At 36.4% G+C, this 19,907-nt stretch overlaps 1 protein-coding gene across 1 annotated transcript in view; it reads left to right on the top strand.

The window, feature by feature from the left end:
* Positions 1-18,840, top strand: part of LOC126812033 (sine oculis-binding protein homolog B) — a 38,600-nt gene extending 19,760 nt beyond the window's left edge. Inside the window, exons 2-4 of the mRNA XM_050538197.2 lie at positions 4,363-4,609; positions 11,425-11,505; positions 16,426-18,840. Of these exons, the coding sequence (XP_050394154.2) occupies positions 4,363-4,609; positions 11,425-11,505; positions 16,426-18,326 (2,229 nt within the window). The 3' untranslated portion in view covers positions 18,327-18,840. The remainder of the gene's footprint in view (positions 1-4,362; positions 4,610-11,424; positions 11,506-16,425) is intronic.
* The last annotated feature ends 1,067 nt before the right edge of the window (positions 18,841-19,907 follow it).

Raw genomic sequence — 19,907 nt, forward strand, 5'->3', positions numbered from 1 at the left:
TCGTTTCATTTTTATAGTTCAAAATTTCGTTTTACTTGTCTTTACTACACTAGGATCTGGAAGAGTGTGTTATTGACGTGTTCTGAATGGTGTGAGAGATTAGTCAATGAAACGGTCTGTTACGGCGAGCTTTAGGCGTGTTTTGCAAGGAACTTTGGGTAATCCATTAGAATAACATCAGTGCTGATTGGTTAATCAAATGTCTGATCTCATAGGGTCAAAAGCCTCTCGTATAACATCTGACGTGACCTATCGCTACAACTGGTCAGATCTTCATGTGGTAGGCCATCGAAAGAATAAAAAAACGAAACGAAATATAGATCTGTATTTTAATCAAATTGCTGATTTACTGAACGCTAGTTATAACCACCCGATCCGCACTAGGGGCCTATTTCACGAAATTTTAACTAAGATAAAATCCAAATTTTAGTAATTTGATTGGATAATATTAGATTGATTTTACTGCTTAGCCAATCAAAATTGAAGTATCTACTAAAATTTGGATTTCATCTTTAGTTAAGATTTCGAGAAACAGGACCCAGACGTTCAATATTCAATCAAATCAAAAACACACTTTTATGGATAACAATTACTATGGTTTATTTCACTGCGACGTTTCAACAAGGTTTCACAAGTCGTTATCAAGCATATATACAAATTTGTATATATGCTTGATAACGACTTGTGAAACCTTGTTGAAACGTCGCAGTGAAATAAACCATAGTAATTGTTATCCATAAAAGTGTGTTTTTGATTATGTTCCAATTACTAAATGCCATTCAAAGTTCAATATTCAAATTGATCATTGATACCTGTTAGATGTAACCTATATAAGTAGTTATCATATACATACCTGTAGGGATATTGAAAATACCTGGTTTGGGTTTACCATTACTGTTTACGTTCTGATGAAACATCTGCTTGTATCTAATACTGTATAACATTACTCTTATAGAAAAAATATGTTGTAAACTATCGGATGACCCGACGCTGTACGGGTTGAAAGTAGCATAACTCGGAAACCTTAAGTGGTAGTCCAACGCCACCTAATCCCCGTTCCGAGCTACCTCTATACACCAAATTTCAGTCTCGGGACAGTCCTAGTGCAGCAGCCAACCCTGAACAGACAGACAAACGGCGGTTACAAATATTAGCACAGATAAACAAAACATAATATCAACCCTGGTCCAGAAGAGAGGTGTGGGCGGAGGAGTTGACCAGGCTGCAGCCAGGTTTCCAAAAATTAGTTCTGAATTCTGAATAGTTTTCCCTCATGAATAAATAATTCATTTATACAAATTGCATTTATGTGAGTGTGACGGAAAAGGATGACAGTATACCCCCTTTTCACTTTTTGATGTAAGGGCCCCAGTGATATTTTCATCCAGGCGCCCCACGCAAAATGAATCCGTCCCTGCCATGGTCTAATCATCACAATGACATAACATACTGTAGTAGTGCAGTGTGATGAAACAGCCAGGGTTTATCTCCGCTTTCTAGAATATTTAACACAACTTCCAGATTTAGATCGTCCCTTTCCAATCGGAAAAAATAAGTTTTGTTTTTAAGTTCATAGTAACCTCTAATCAGATAAACAAGGAATTCGTATCTTTTATTTTTACAAGAGGTGACTGGGTGCTAGAAAGAGAAATTAGTAGATTTTGACTGTAAAACCACTTAGTTGTCAGACTTCGTTCAGATAATAAAAAAATACGGAATGATCATAGATTGGGACATTCGTCGCCGAAATTCACAAATAATTTAATAATTCTGAAATATTTTTTATTGGTGAATGTGACCTAGTTTGTGTCGAGTGGACGCTAAACCCCATTTCTTTCTCTCTGTTTCTCTCTTTTAAAACAAGTTATGTTTTAACTTATAATATTAGGAGAACTTGTGTATCTTTAATTAAGTGAACGGGTTAAAAAGCAGAAGTGCAAAGTAATAATGGCGGGAAGAAAATGTGTTAAGATTATCTGTTGAAAATTGTACAGCTATCTTAAGACAGACGACTGGAAGGTTTATGGTTGCCATTTGTAAGAAAGATAAGTTATTTACACCAGCTAGGTTGCAGACATGATCAAATTACTAAACTGCTATTTTTGATAGTGAAGCATTAGGTAAAGATATCCAGACTCCTCCATACCCAAAAGTGTTATAAGAGAAAACTGATAGTCTTATACTATAACCACTATAGCCTGAAAAAGCTTTAGAGAAAAACGCTTGTTATATTGTTCACCTTTCTCGTTTTACCTGATCTGACGTATTAAATTACCTGATAAATACGTAATCTGGTTGGTAATTGGTCAACATGTATGTGTATGTATGTATAATAACAGTAAAACGTGTAGGCAATTAGGTTAGTTTAAAAAAGGTAAAATTGCTTTCGTCTTTATACACACTTGAAAATGATGGTGGAATTTTAAATTTCGGGTTAATTGTCAGGATATGAAACGATTTAGGGTAACACGAATTCATACTGGTTAACATGAATGTCTATATATAATATAAGTAAAACATCAATTAGGCCACTTTAAAAAGGTAAAATTTCCCTCGACCTAAAATAATTTGTTTTGAAATACACTCTTGAAAATGATGGTGGAATTTTAAATTTCGGGTTAATTGTAAGGATGGGATACGATTTATTGTGACACGATATCCGATATTCCATCCTCACATTTTCCTTTAAATCTATGTCTACCAGATACGCGCTACATGGAGCCCGCACGTAAATAATTCTAGAGACTATTATGATGGAACTTGTTACCTTGTAAACAAAGGTACGTACGTTATTCGAGCTATTACAAAATTGAAGGTGATACTATCGTGTGATGCAATATGAAAATACAATATTAGATTTCTTATAGACCAATCTTTGTTGAGGTTATATACATTATTGTAGAATATAGCTCTCGTAAATTTTTATCATTGGTTATTTGTTTTTGAAAAAGTAACAATTAAAATGTAAAATTTATAGAATACATAGTGTAGATACTCTTCTAATTGTCCAGGAGCTGACGACAAAATAATATCAGGTACAAAAGGTTTGACCCCCACAATTTGTAGTAGGTGTCCATACGAGTAAAAATCAATTGGTCAGATCGGGCACTGCTCGGGCATATAGCCACAGCAGCACCTTACAATACCCCTCATGGGGCCAAAAATTAGGTCATAAGTTACATGGCTGAAACTTTCTAGAAGCAAAGGTATCCATAGCTGGAGTAAATATTTCACAAATCTAACCAAAATTTCCGTTGGCTTTCCGCAAGTCAGACCACACCAAATATCTCTCCACGGGGCTAATAATATGGTCATCAGTTACATGGTTGAAACTTAACAGAAACAAAGATCCATACTTGGAAAATATAGTTTTTAAAAATATAATGGCGCCTAATCTCAAGTAGATGTCTTCTGTATGACCATAGTTAGTTATACATGTACGTCCTACTGTTATGAGATTTGGAAGGTGAATTTTGTAAATCAAATAGTATACAACTAATGTCGAATATTTTCTTCACCCCTTTATGTGGGCTATTATTCATTACGATACAATGATTTTTAATGTCGAATATTTTCTTCACACCTTTATGTGGGCTATTATTCATTACAATAGAGTGATTTTTTAAAAAAAAAAAAATTCTAAAATAGGATGTCATCTTATTTGTTGGTAACTTTGATAATTGGATTAAACGGATTATGTGACACAACATTTAAACAGGAACTCTGTCGTGTCACAATCTGAGTAAAATACAGATCTATATTTCGTTTCGTTTTTTTGTATACTTTTGATGGCCTACACTGCATGAAGATCTGTTACTTTCTCCGTAACAGACCGTTCCATTGGTTAATCCTTCACTCCAACCAGAACGTTTTTTGTATACTTTTGATGGCCTACACTGCATGAAGATCTGTTACTTTCTCCGTAACAGACCGTTCCATTGGCTAATCCTTCACTCCAACCAGAACGCCGGTAATATAAAAATTCTTCCAGATCCTAGTGTAGCAAAGACAAGTAAAACGAAAATTTGAACTATAAAAACGAAACGAAATAGGATCTGGGGCCTGTTTCACGAAATCTTAACTAAAGATAAAATCAAAATTTTAGCAGATACTTCAATTTTGATTGGCTAAGCACTAAAATCAATCTAATATTATCCAATCAAATTACTAAAATTTGGATTTTATCTTAGTAAAAATTTCGTGAAACAGGCCCCCGTGTTTTAATCAGTTCGGTCGTGTCACAAAACAAATCAACATTTAAAATCCAAAGACATATAGACAACTGTGTTTTTGACCCCAAAACAAAGGTGTCTTGTCATTTAAAAGACTATTTTTGGTTATATTTTTGGTTATATTTTTCAGAATTATGCGGAGACGACAATGAATGAGTTATTAGGTTGGTATGGATATGATGGGGTCAGCAGTATGGAAACAGAACACTTAAATTTAACTAAATATCGTTCAAACTCATCTAAAGAGAGACGAAGGCATGAACGAAAACACGACGATAGTGGTGATGATAGTGATGGAAGTATGAATACATTACCAGATGATGATGACGATGATGATGACGTCGATGATGAAGATGATAATGAAAGCATTAGAAGTTGTAAGTGTAATATAATATAACAAACAAAAGAAAAGGGGCATCTGAACTCACTATGTCACTCTGTGACGTGCATACGTTGCTTCCAACAGAATGGTTAGTGCTAAATGATAAGGCCAGCTCAATTTTTCGTCATAGGTCACGCGATGTAACAGGGCTTACGCTTATCCCAACTCTAACCCTAACCCTGGACCTAGCCCCAATGCTTACCCTAACCCTAACCTAAAATGTCACCAATAATCACGTGCCCTAATCTTATTTACATCTCAGCGACCTTGACAAATAGATTTGGTCCAACAAAAAAGGATTTCTGTACCAATGAATTAGGGTTGGCGTTAGATACCCCTGGGCTATAGCTCGAATGGTATTCTATAGAGGGTTTAAGTGATGGGATACAATGACGAGCTTGCGTCATAGGTTTAGGTTTTGGGAAGATTATGTTGCTTCGATGTGGTTTTCAACGCTATAATCCTAGTCAAATATAATACTGTCGCGCAGATATGCTACAAATCGACTCTAAATATAACAAGTTCCACACCGCCCAAAATGTCTCAGAAAAACGCTATGACGTATATTTAACGAAACGTTGCTGCTGTGACAGAGTTAAAAGATGAAAGATGCATCCCAAACTCTTACACAAGCCAATGACATAAATAGAGCAAGAAACACAATATGAACACCTGATCTCACTTCTGTGTATTTGGAAAGTTCGCAAAGCTATCAGTTTATGCTCTAACATGGTGCATTAGCTTTAAAAACACTGACGGTTAATAATGTCATATTATATATATATATAAATATATAAACCCGACGGAACAGACACACATGTGGTTTCTATCCAACTTATATAATATAGGAACAGAATCCTTCATATTTGATCGTGTCTAAAATATTATATTCATACCTCTCTATACGATATCTGATCCCATATCGTCAAATAAAAACCACTCAAACTTCTAACGTTAAAACATCAGGAAAATTTGACAAGTATAATGTTATGTATTGTTAGGATCTGTCTTCTTTAGATCTATTGTCTATAAAGTTATAAAAAGACTTAAAGACAATGGTATCTTTATTCCTATCTAGCGTACTGTTAATTTAATCTGGTAATTGTAGTACAGTTTATATAAGAATATTTATACTAGCCCATGCATCAACGTAATGGATCGCAGATTGATTACTTTTTGGCGTTATATCAGTTACTATTTGGATTAAGTGTCAACATAAATTTTGCGAATTTCTGGAAATGTTTGTAAAAGAGAGTAGATGATTACCATGGCAGCTTCGATATTCCTCATTCAAAACAGGATGTTATGAAATCGACACTCTTGTCGAGACTGTATTGAGATGCACGACTCGCTCAATATATAATACTGTATCATTTTGGGTGGATTTTTTTTTCAGGGGAAATTCTAGCCTATGCTAGCGTAATCGCTTTCTCCCTAGTCAGGTTTGAAAAGAGTCTGGTTACCTGTAATGTGGGATGATTCATTGAAAATGTCAGAATAGATTAATGGCTGATGTTTTCATTACATCTATGATTTTAGTTGCTTGTAAAACTAAACTTACAGCATCCAGACAATGACCACCGTCTCATCGGCCATGCTATCACGTTACCCTTTCTTCTTCCTCTGAAGATATATTTTCGTTGAAAGTAATCAAAAGTTATTCATTCATGTAGATGATTGCCAAAATTCGATATCGCATTAATTTATTGATATATTGCTTTAATGGAAAACTGGAGTAATACGAAACTAGCGGACCCGTCTATAGTTACAGACGCGTCTCAATTACCAGATGAATCGCTGGTTTAATGTAAAATCGGTCTGAAAAATTACCTAATTATAACAGATAGTGGAATTCTGTTTGACACAACGGCATATAGCTTCACATTAAGGTTGCTAATTTATTTAAGTTTTTTTGGGGAAATAATATGAATTTTTTTTTTATATTATGTTTTTTTTATATCTTGGCAATTTTGAGAAAAAATATGAATTTTATTCTGTGTTTTGTATATTATGGGTTTTGTTTATATCTTGGCAATTTTAGAAAAAATATGAAGTTTGTTCCGTGGTTTGTATATTATGTTTTTTTATATCTTGGCAATTTTGACTAAGACATGGGGTAACTTTTAAGTTTTTATAGACTTCAAAACGTCGATCAGATACGATCCTGTAGCTGCTAGTCGAACTAGGATGTCTATGGATTAGGCACAATCAAGAAATAAGTGGCTTCGGAAAAACAACTTTTCCGGCGTAGTTCCCCCCTTGGCAGTGGTGAAGAACATGATAACGCATATTCGTTCGGGTGGAACGAAAAGATCCCTTGACAGTTGGAATTCGGTATAAGAGTAGGCCGTAGTGCCTCATAGCACACTGTATGGCGTATGTCCGTCTTCATTAGCCCAGTCAGTGCAGGACAGTATGGCGTTAAACCCTATTTCATTTAATTTATATCTTCGGAAAAGGGTAAGCGTAGGTATAGACAGTCGTGCAAAATGGATGTGATAAACTAGCAACCTAAGGTCTTGTGCCGATAACCACGTCTTGGTATTGACCACGGGTCTTTCCATGGCTATCGGGTAACTGTATCTCTATACTATTCCAGTCTGTCCAGTTGTAAATTGATACCGGCGTGATAGTGTATTCAATTAAATATATATATATATATATATATAAAAAAACATGCATTGATAGGAAACAAAATACTCCCATGGGAGATAATAAAAGGGACGGGTCCTAGAAGGATGGAAATGAAGAGGTCGGGTTCTACGGTCAAATTTCAGTGGCGGAATTTACAATTTAATGATTAATTGACATTTATAAAAAAAACTTAAACATACATTATGCAAGAGCTAAATCTGCCTAATTAACTTATCCGGATCATAATCAACTCTCGATGTCATCTTACGTGTCAGATTTTCACTGGATTTGAATCCGATCTGCTGCTCAACACTCATGTTTTTTTTTATCGTACCGACTTTAGTAATGATGATCGAGGCTATGCTTAAAATTCAAAAGCTCAGTAGAGCAATTTGACTGCAATTTTCAACATTTACGTTATCTATTTTGTAACTATTATAGCAAGAACAGTCAACTCTTTATCTAATCTTCCATAATGTCTCTTTAATGATTAGTTGAATTAAAGAATTGTTCGCCCATATAACAAAATGATAAATTTTAAGAAATTCCCAACGTTGTCTCCCATGATATTATTTGGTGTCAGAACACCAATAGAACATCGGATTAACAGTACAAGTGCTTAGGTTAAGAAAATGGTTAGGGGCGCCCATGCACTGGCAGACATGGCGTACTTAATTATTTGTTAAAAATCCATATTTAGTTTGACAATATTAAGTTTTAATTTTATCATTGTTTTGCTAGCATTTCAAAATATTCGAGGACGATATAGATAGCATTATCTTGACTACTTTCAGTTACGAAATCGAAGGCCATTATTCGCCAATAAATTATATTGTTTCGTTTAAATTCAAATTTCCTGAAATTAAATCCTTTCACGTTCGGATTAAGGGCTGTAAAGACCCTCATCACTGAAAAGGTTAGGGTGCTCCCCATACACGTGTAACTCTGTTTCTAATTGAGGGGGTAGAATGTTCAAACTTGCTGTTGATACTGAGGTGAATGTCTTCACTGATTTTGATGATGAGCATTTTCTGCGTAGGCTATATCTGCAGAGATAAGAAATGTGATTACTCAATACTTTTGAATACTTTGATTTTAATTGAATGAGAGTGATGACACCTAAATGAATGAGAGTGATGAGACCTTGACTAAGTTCGATAATGAGTATTTCCTTGCAGAATGATACACAGTTGAATTTCTCCGTGCTTGTAAAAACAGATAAATGTGCAAGTAATTAGTATCATCTGTTTATTTCGGAACCAAGGCCTCACTATTGGCTTGGTTTTATTTATTGCGGGGCCTCATTTTGTGTCCCGGGTCAGTTTCACCAGTTTCATCCGGCACTTTGTAGTGCCCCACTCGACCCCCACTTCCGTGATATACTAAACCCACGCTTTGTTTTCACAATGGTTAGTTCGGGGCTGAGTGGAATTGGTTATTATTATCGTTGACCTTCAAAAACGAACTTATCATAACCTGGTACATATTGTTAAATACATTTTAACGCCATCAAGCTGTTGACGAAGGGTGAAAGAGTGCAGACGTTTTTAAAATAATTTGACTGAAGAAAAGTCTGAGTTTCTATATAAGACAAATTAAGTATGCAAAACATGTTCCAAAATAATAAACATTTTTCGTCAGAGTCAAATGACTGTGGTTTCCCTAAGAAACTTACCTATATCAATTGTTGTAAAGTTGTGGGTAAAGGTCGATGAAACTAAGTATCAATTTCAGTGGTAGCTCCACCCATAATTTAAATAAATGTAAAAATATAAAGCAAACTTCGTATGTATAACCCCAATATTGTACCATATCTAACAGGGCCCTGTTTCTCGGAATCCTAACTAAAGATAAAATCCAATTTTAATAGATACTTCAATTTTGATTGGCTAAGGACTAAAATCAATCCAATATTATCCAATCGAATAACTAGAAATATATATAGATATTTTATGAAACGGACAAAGGTTTTATGTATTCATTAAAACTAATTGTGGGGGTAGTAGAGTTGAGCGGTTAGCTGGTAAAATTCGCGCGGACTCGCTAAAACCAAGTGGTATGACAGAATAGGTCTGTGGTTACAGGAACTATAGGTACATAGGTGAAGTTACATCATTGTTTATTCGAAAGGGGGGGGGGGGGCGGGGTCTAGTGGTCTAGAGTGCCGCGCTTCGATCTCTAGCTGACCGGTCACCTCTGGCTTGCGTTTGTGGATACGATTCCCGGTGTGGAGCGTATGTGGGCTTACTCCAGGTACCCCTGCGCGTGCGCTAAGATAATAAAAATGAAAAATAAGACTTGTCTGCTATATCACCTTCGGTGGAAGCGGACGTTAAACACTAAGAACAAAAACAGTGTTTATTCGGTAAGTTTCGGTGGTTACTCGGAGAATTGGGTTTACCCTGTTGATCAAGTTCAATGTTCTGGGGATGAACCTCGATCCATGTATTTAGATTCACAGCTAATGACAATTTGGACAGAATCGGTCTTAAAAACGTATAGAGTTGACAACCAATATACGGCTTAATTAAGGTCGCTGAGATGTAAATACGGTTAGGGCACGTAACTGTTGGCGAGATTGTAGGTTAGGGTAAACATTGAGACTGGGTCCAGGGTTAGGGTTAGGGTTGGGATTAGCGCTGGCTCTGTTAACATCTTGTGATCTATGACGAAAAATTGCACTAACCCCAATATACCGTGGTAATTATTTAACCAACTTCCTGAAACAAAACGAAAATAAAGATATACAATTCTTCACCTTCGACGGCCGGTATAATATGATATAAATATATATATTATTTTATTAATTGAGAAAATGAGATGTCTGTTATTCTATCCAAGTTATTAGAAATTTCCATTTTCTAAGAAAGGCGAAACTTGGTGTGAAAGTTGATACGCCTTAAGCTAGAATTAAGAGAGGAAAATGATTTTCTTGCCTTAAGCTCTAATGATATGAGACTGTGGCATCTCAGAATCTATAATAGTGCTCGCATTTCTTAGAATCACACATTTTAAATCATATTCAAAAACAAATATCAGCAACACCTACAGTATAAAAACTTAAAAGGGTTAAACCTCGTTGATTTAAAGATACATTATGTGAGATTTAGATAAAAAGCTGGTCATTCTTGCTAGAATAGTTCAAAAACAGATAATGCAAAATGAATATTTTGAAAATTTCATTCAAATTACTTTATTCCGAGCGAAGATATTAGCCTTTGAGGGTTTGGTAAGATGTGTGCACTGTTTGTAACCACCATACTGGTTGTTTGAAGCTTAGTCTCACCTCACCATTTTTTGATTAAATCATTAAATGGCTGAACCGTTCTAATCTAAGTAAAATTGAACCTATCCGATGGAATCGAGACTTGATTATGGTATTGGCATGTTAATAAATGTATAATTAATAGTTTATAATTATAACATTTAAGGCCTAAAGAAAGATCTCTAAATAGGCAGATTTACCTCTTGCATACATTATGCAAGAGTTAAATCTGCCAATTGCGGGTCTTTCTTTAGGCATGAAATGTTATCTAAATTATTAATTAGACATTAATTAACTTATCGAGACCATAATCAACTCTCGATGGGATCGCTAGCCTGCGATAATTACTGGATTAGAACCCGGTCTGCTGCTTCTGATTAAATCAAAAAATGGATAATCGAGACTATGTTTTTTATCGTACCGACTTTAGTAATGATGATCGAGGCTAGGCCCAAAATTCAATCGCTAAATACTCGGTGCTATACAAAAGGTATAGTGGTTCTTGTTATCATAAATAAATAAATTATCATTAAGCCTTTTTCAAAAACAACTCAGGTGATAGATCTTTAAAAGTCAGTGCTCCGAAGTCGTGGAATTTAATATCAAACGAAACCAAAAGCGCAAATTCTATTAAAGGTTTTAAAAAGTATCTCAAAATCGAACTTTTTAATCAAATATACAACTGATTGAATACAGTTCTAGCTGTGTTTGTGTCAGACTTTTACCATGTATACTAAATAATGTTCTCCGTTTTTTGTTTATGTCTTTTTTTATGGATTAATATGTTTCGATTTGTGTAATGTAGAGCGCCCGAGAGCAGCTTGCTGAGTTGAATTGTCGGCGCTATATAAATTATTATTATTAAATTAATATTTAGTACAATAAATGAAATATAATTTCTGTATTTTCAGGTGAGCCAGGGGAAACATCTCTAGCAGCCCAGCATAGAAACTTGGTATCGGCGTTAAATAAAAGACAAGATGCATCTCCAGGTATACATGAACATTTGTAATAACGCAACGTTATGTTAAACCTGTGCAGTTCACCAATCTGTGTCTCTCTCGATAGATAAGGTTGCCCCTCTCGATAAGGTTTTTTTTTAACAAAAAACAAAACAAAAAAACAAAAAACAAAAAAAAACATTTGTAATGACGCAAAGTTATGTTAAACGTTTAGCGTTCATAAATTCATAACTCTCTCTATTAATAAAAAATGAAATGAAATGAAATGAATTGAGGTTTAACGTCCTACTGTTCTGCTCCGAACTGTGCTAATGAAGACGGGCATACGCCATACAGTGTGCTATGGGGGGAATTTTGCCCGGACAGCGGCACTACGGCCTACTCTTATATCGAATTCCAACTGTCAAGAGATCTTTTACGTGCACGCCAATGTGTACGAGGGACCTCGGGGTTTCGTCCCATCCGAACTACTAGACAGCTGTCCTTGTCAGGCCCTCCGTCCTGCATCACCGACAAGGGGGAACACGACGGAAAATCTGGATGAACTTTCTCGGCCAATACAGGGATCGAACACCCGACCTCCAGGCTAGCGAGCCAGCGTCTTACCCAGTTAGCCACCGTGATCCCCTCTCTCGATAAATAAGATTTTGTAAGTACGTGATTATGTCTAGGTGATAATAGCTGATCTTTCACCATTTCAAACTGCTAAGGGCTTGTGTCTTTTAAGGAGCTTATTTTCGTACGACTATTCCTATAAATACGTATGTGGGAGGTTGGGTGGTCGAATGGCTAACGCGTGTGCGTTGCATCATAAGGTCTGTCATAGAGTCAAGTGGTGTGGTTTCGATTCCCAGCTTGTATGTGACAAGGAGTAGGGTCGCCTTTCCAACCTCGTGGGTTTTCTCTGTGTCCTCTAGTTACCTCCTACTGCTGGAGCCCCCTACGCGCAAGCGAATTAATGATATATAAATTGAACCATATGTTAGTCCCGAAATGACCTAGATTGTGTGGACGTTAAATCTCTCTCTCTCTCTCTCTCTCTCTCTCTCTGTATAAATCTGTGAACAAGGTGGGGTTATTTTATTCAAACAATTGACTGTGTATAAAGTGGGGATTATTTTATTCGAACAATTTAAAACTATCAGGCAACATAATATATTTTTTCATAACATTTCGTGTATTACAATAGACTATGTATTATAATGTGATATTATATCCTTCTAATTCTTCAAAGGGAGATTATTATTTTTTTAAAAATCGGACATTTGAATAGAATTATATAATGCAATTATTAGTTGAATGTATCACAGTGGGCTGCAGGTAATAGGATATTGTAGACGGATCAGTTTACAGGTATATAGGAGCAACCATGTGATACTCAAAGGGGGGTGAGTGTAAATTGCTTGAAAGATCTAACAAATAACGTGTTTTTGTGACTAACCCCTAGAAGAAGTGATTGAAGGGGCCATTAGAGTATAAGCTAAGCTTTTATCTTAATACCTTTATGTCACATGATATGTTCACATGATACAGTGTTTGTCATTGGAGGTTCTTTGTATTGTCTCTCCTTCTTATATAGCTTTTGATTGGATGCATCAATCTTTGTCGTGTAGGAAGCTTCGACCTCTTGTAATACGAGACTAAATGTAGACCATATTTCTATGACTGTATTTGATCAGAGTTAGTAGTTTAGTCCATACCTACATGATGACGAACAAGGCAGGTTCATATTTTGAATAGGTAATTGGGTTTTTTTTATTAATTAAATTTTCCATAAATCAGTTTAACTTTTTTCAGTAGTATTTGTTGCGACACACAGTGAGTACATTACCATGACAGGAATATAGTTAGATATCTTTTCACCAATAACTTTTTCAAGAGCTATGGATCTCTGTACCCAAATGACCAAGACCATCATCGGCTTCGGTGTCAGAAAGTTCCATGAAGAAGTTCATGTTTTTCTAGCTAGTTTTTCTCAAATAAATGGGTTCGGATGAGCCCACACAATTTTCTTGATGTTTCTATTCTATTTGTATTAAATTTATTTTTAAATAAATTGAAATCAAATATGTTAATTACATGTAATATAGGCCTATAAAACTAAGACAAGTATGCTATATACGGTATCATGTCACGCACCACCGTGTATATAAGCACACAATATAACATACGAAAGTTACGCTGTCTGTTTGAGAACAGACACGAAGCTAATTGACCGACATTAATCGACGATTGTAGTCGAAAACTTTAGGTATACTTCGAGAATTTTGAGAAGTGTTTATTCTGCTCCCATTTAGCCTTTGTGTGTATGAAAGATGTAAAACGGATTAGCTCAATATTACAAAATAATATACTTTTTTTTTAAATATGGCGGCCATCCAGGGTAGAGATCTATTCTCAAAGTAGACAGTTCTCTGTGTACAGAGTGACAATAAAATTGACCCATGTTTTGGTCTCAATAAAGCATAATAAGAATAATAAAAACATACCAAATTGATAAACATAACTGATTAATATATCAATATGTTTAAGGACGGAGAGCCACGGTGGCTCGGTGGGTAGGACGTTGGCTCACTAGTCTGGAGGTCCCATGTTCGATCCCTGCGTTGGCCGAGAAAGTTTATCGGGATTTTCCGGGGTGGTTCCCCCTTGTCAGTGGTGTAGGATGAAGGGCCTGGCAATGGACAACGTATAGTCGTTCGGGTGGGACAAAAAAACGAGGTGCCGTTACACATTGGCGTGCACGTAAAAGAATCTTTGACAGTTGGAATTCGAAATAGCGCCGCTCGCTGTCCGGACAAAATTTCCCTCATAGCATACTGCATTTGCCCAGTAGGACGTTAAACCCCATTTCATTTCATTTCATTTTATTTAGCACAAAGTTAAGTACCCTGTTTTTGATACTCCAATTTGCGCAAAATGAAAGAACGTCAACCAAGAAGTAATATTATAACGCAAGATTTTAAAAGTGTAGATGTTTGTGATATGTAATCTTATACGTCATCGGTTTAATGTATATCATCAACTTAACCGACAGCTGTTTAAATTGTGAGCGTGTGTATTCATTACAAAATTATCCTATAAAAAGACTTTTTGAAAAAAAAAAACCAAAAAAAAAAAAAACCCTACATAAATAGATATTAGATACGGGTTATCGAATAACATAAGAATAATACCCTTTAATATAATCCCTATATCATATTCTGTATACCACTTTTCATAAATTATGTCTGCTTTGTAATCTAATCTGCTGCTCAGAAGTGAAATATAATCGGCTAGAATTTGTTTTTAAAGTGGAATGGGCTGAGGTGGGTGAGGCATTAAGTATTTTAATACTATGAATTGTCATAGCCACTGTATTGACCCTTCTGTCTTATTTGTCGGGGACAAGCAAAAGCCTTTTTGAATTTCGATATGGTCCATTCCAGACCGAAATAAACCCGTAGAGTGTTCACAAGGCTTTGGCGATAGGCGCAATAAAATTATCAGACGATGATAACTAAGAATCCTTTGAAATATCTTAAATAAGTATAGCTAACAGAGGGCAAAACTTTTCTGTGATATCACCAGTGGCGGATTAAGCTCCACCAAGGCCTGAGGCGGCAGTTGCTGGAGGGCCTATTTAGTTTTTAAAGTTAGAGCCAAGGTAGTTGCTAACATTATAAACGTAATGTAACTTTATATGCCCATACGTTTAAAAAATAAGATCAGATCTCCAAACAATAGGGCCTATTTAAAATGGCGTGGGCCTAATTAATTTCGGGTCAGGGCCTATGTTGATTCCCGTTGGGCCTAAACCCCACCCCCCTAACATTCATTGTCTATGCGTTTTTAATCGTATCAGACAAGTCTAAAAAAATTTTTTTTACAAAATCTTTGGGCCTGAGGCTGCAGCCTCATCAGCCTCACTGATAATCCGCTACTGGATATCACCTCGGTGGAAGCGAACGTTATAAAGGTAATTCACACACAAAGGGCAAATCAAAAGAGCTCCAAACTTTGAAAGTTGGGGAACTCTAATCCCGGTAGCGCCTGTTTAGTCATCCCGAAGCTAAGTGACAGGGACGTAATGACGCGCTTTGTGTCATTGTTTTTTCGCCCCCTTTCAAATGGACATAAATGACGTGGAACTCAACACAGCCCAAAATTGCTCCACCCGTCACACAACCATATGAATATTAGGTTTTAGTGCCCCCCCCCACCCCATTGGGTCTTGTTCCTCATCCACAATCATGGGTCAACACGCCTCGTCTCGTTAGTCAATCGTACTGTTTACACGAATTATGGACGATGAGATTGACTAACCCACACACAGACAGACAATGGTGATGGTAATAAACACCCAAAATGAAATAGTAATACGCCATATCTAAATGAATAATATACACGATGTAATTGTATACTTGTGCTCTATCAAGTGGGTTATCAACTAACTTATGTCAAATTCATCCATTGATGAATGATACAGTAATATGATCGAGAGATTACTAATCTGTTTTTTGAAATGTTCTCTATGACTAAATCCACCGAGCAAGAGAGAGAACGGGTCTGACAATACCAGCTTAATGTAAATCTATCCCATCCATATTGACAAAGGCGGTAATTTGATGCCTAGTTTTAGATGCATTTTCAAGCCTTCTTTTGTTCTCACGAATCAGTTTACCAACATTAAACACGGGTCTGTAATAATACAGTCATTCAAATTTGGCTAAATGATCACCATATGTACCGGGGTAGAATTTCCCGTCTTTTGAACAAAAGGTTACTTAGTTAAATTGATTGGCTGTCGGGTCACAAAGATTTAAATAGATGTATAGAAAATTGAATTTTGTTTTTTTCTAGACAAACAACAAACAGGACAAGCATTAGGGTATTTTATTTTATTACTTGTTTATGTTTTTTTTTTAACAAACAAGGATTAATGTATTTTCTTTTTTTTTTTAATTTCAGGCTCCATAGAATCACCCCCGTCACCTCAGTATATTGTTTGTGCTTGGTGTCAGAAACCTGGTCTTAAACTCTTTACCCTCAAATCACCGAGTGGTGTCAAGCCATTCTGTAGCGAGTTGTGTTTTACTCAGTGTCGTCGGGCATCTTTCAAGAAAAACAAAATTTGTGATTGGTGTAAACACGTGCGGCATACGGTCAACTATGTCGAATTTCAAGATGGCGACCTTCAATACCAGTTCTGCAGTCAAAAGTGTTTGAGTCAGTACAAAATGAATATATTCTGTCGCGAGACACAGGAGCATTTGAACAAAATCAAATCTAAGGATTCCGAGGAAAACAACAACTGTGACGTAAAAGAAAAACATATTCTCATAACCCCTGACCTCTGGTTAAAAGATCGCGGTGAAAATAAATCTCCTATGGATAATAAAATGAACAGTGTGGATTCTGAACCTAGGACTAAAAGCTCGGCACCACCAGAAAGATCTAGTACTATAACATCGCAATCTGAAAACAAGGTCCATTTGACGGCGAGACATTCTAGAAGTATGTCTGATATAAAACCTGTAGAAAGACGAAGAGATAAACATAGATCGAGTACGCTGCTGGCCGATTCAAGGGATTCTCTAAGCGCTACTAGTCCTTCGAATAGTTCCCAAATATCTCCCAAACCTGCGCACCTACCACCCTTACCTGGTGTACCATACATGCCTCCTTGGGTTCCACCTCCGCACTTATTGAATGGTATGGGACCAGGCATGATGAATCCACTATTATACGGTATGATGGGACCATACGGTCCACCAATCCATTTACCGCAGAGTGCCACAAACAATAAGTCAGAAAACAGAATCCAAACCACATCACCAATGGGTCAAAATTCAGTTTCACCGGCGACATCAACAGGGTCCTTGGGAAGTAGTCCACCCGCTGCTCCAAACATGAGTGGATTTATGTCGGGTTCACGACATATGCCGCCCTTTCTGCCAGTTGGATATCCACCATTTCCATTCCCACAATTCAACAACGGTGAACTTCCATTCGGCGAAGGTGGGATACCAATGCCTCCACAAAATAATCCTTTTCCTGTGGTTGGTTCAGGAACTCTTCCGGTCACGGTTATGGTGCCGTATCCGGTGGTTTTGCCTGTACCGGTACCGATACCTTTACCATTACCAATAACGGCTGAGAAATTAGAGCAGTTCTTTAAAGATAAAGCTCAAGAAGAAGCCGATAAGCAGAAATGTTCTACAGGTACCAGAAGTGACAATATAAACAGATCACAATCGGCGGAACCAAGAAGTACAGCCCATAAACAAGATCATATGGACGAGTGTCTTCAGTGTGCTTCATGCAACAGCGGGTCTGACAGAACAACAAGTCGTAATTCCGTAGATATGGGCGCCAGTTTACGCCGAGAATCGTATGGTGAAGTGTACTCACACAAACTAAAACGTTCCTTAACGCCAAATATTTCTCCTGTATCTAGTGTATTAAAGAAATCCAAATTGACACTAACGAGTGATTCGGACGGAGCAATAGACTTATCAAAAGACAGAAAGGACACTGTTGGTAAAGAAAACTGCGACTTGACAGGCACGAACGGAACAGATTCAAAACGTCTATCGGACAAAACTGACACTGAATATATGTTAAAAGTGCCGCGTATACATATTGTGAATCCTGAAACTACTAGCCAGCAGACATTGGCACAGTCTTTACCACTTCCTCCGTCAGAAAACCCTTACTCAAACAGGCGTAGTCTTATTCTTGATGCTCCAAACATACCAAAAAGAGAGGACAGTCCGTCTCCCGAAAGGCGTTATGTACGAACTGTTTCTCGAGACATGGTAGATGCTGCTCGAAGAAGGTGTCTTAGAGCAAGGGTTAAAACCAAATAAATGTACTGTTTTGACATATGTATATGTACACACGTTCCGTTGGTATACTAACACGTGGTAGTTTGAAACGACGGGAATTTCCGATCACCTGTATGTATTATATCGAAATGTGGTATCGTTATATAATTTATAGTGTCTCACTCACTCCATCAGACGTTGTTGATTTCCTGTAGTAAAGAGGTGTGTACACGGGCTTAACAGGTTACAGCAGTTCAGCCCCGTCAATAACTCCCCAATATATATAAACGAGGATAAGGTCTGTTGTCTTGGTAATCTCAAATACATCTATTGAATACAAACATTAATATTAATAACCATTTACGTTACAGTAGTCACAAGAACCAATGTGGTCTCCCAAATTGTCTGTTTTTCAGAGTCAGAGAGCAATACTTATTCAAGACATAGCAGAGTTACTTTGCACAGAACGATATAATTATTTTTTTGGTCTTTTATATTTAAATATGGCACTATCCAAAAACTATCAATTATTTTTAATATAAGGTCGTTGTTTGTTTCGGCTTTTTTTGTTGTTTCTGAACTAGTTTTAGTTTACCTTTTGACCTAAACTGTTCACGCCAAGTCGTCAATGGCACACAAAATCACCTCTATCCTCGAAACTTAAAATTTGAAATGTAGATGATACCCTCAAGTCAAACTTAATAAAATAGACACCTTCATTTTTTTTTTATGACCCAAATCAGAGAGGTCCTATCCTTTAAGGATATTTAAAGATATATTACTTTCATGCATTTGATAGCACAGCTACAAAATCTGTGACGGGCGAAGAATATTTGGTTAGGGTTGAACATTTGGGGTGTCATTTGTGATTTGTGGCGCATATCTGAACCCGAATATATCATCAGCTACATCATCCCAACCAACAAAACGCTAAAAAAAAAAAACAGAATTAGGAAATCTTTAAAAATGTTATTTTGGGCGGCAGGGGTCCTCACCTGGATCCGTCACTGTACATAATTAGGAAACCTGAACAATTCAAATAAAAGTTATTCTGCTTTTTTTTACTGTTTGTTTCCGGGTCCACATGTAGGCTATTGGCCTATGGTTAAAACCAAAGAGAGCAGTGTTCTTTTGTTGTGTCATTTGTTTCTTACCAGTCGCTAGAAAATCGTGCAATATTCGGATGAACCGCTGAGATCGACCATTGTTTGACATAATACGAGACAAACAATATTTTCTAAGACGAATTATATACACATCTTTAATTTACATTTGTTTATGTAGCATGTTTTATTAAAGTCTGGCGTTTTGTCTATATTTATTGTAACCTAATGCTATTTCCGGTGAGGTTTGTTGAATGCATAAAGTGCTCAGCAAAACAATAATTTATTATTTTTGGAACAAAAATAAAAAAAAATAAAAATCAGTATAATTGCAGGAATATGTCATATTTTGAGTGTTACTCCTAATAAAATCATCCAATAAAAAATATGATTATGAAGAGTCGAAGAAAATGTTGACCGCCCTGGGTCGTAGTTGTGACTTCTGGAGTTATCCCCCTTATTTATTAAGCTTTCAGTTAACAGCGAGACACTTAAAATATGTTTATTTGAACAAATTAAC

The sequence above is a fragment of the Patella vulgata genome, chromosome 2 (assembly GCF_932274485.2).
Source record: "Patella vulgata chromosome 2, xgPatVulg1.2, whole genome shotgun sequence".
NCBI lineage: Eukaryota > Metazoa > Mollusca > Gastropoda > Patellidae > Patella > Patella vulgata.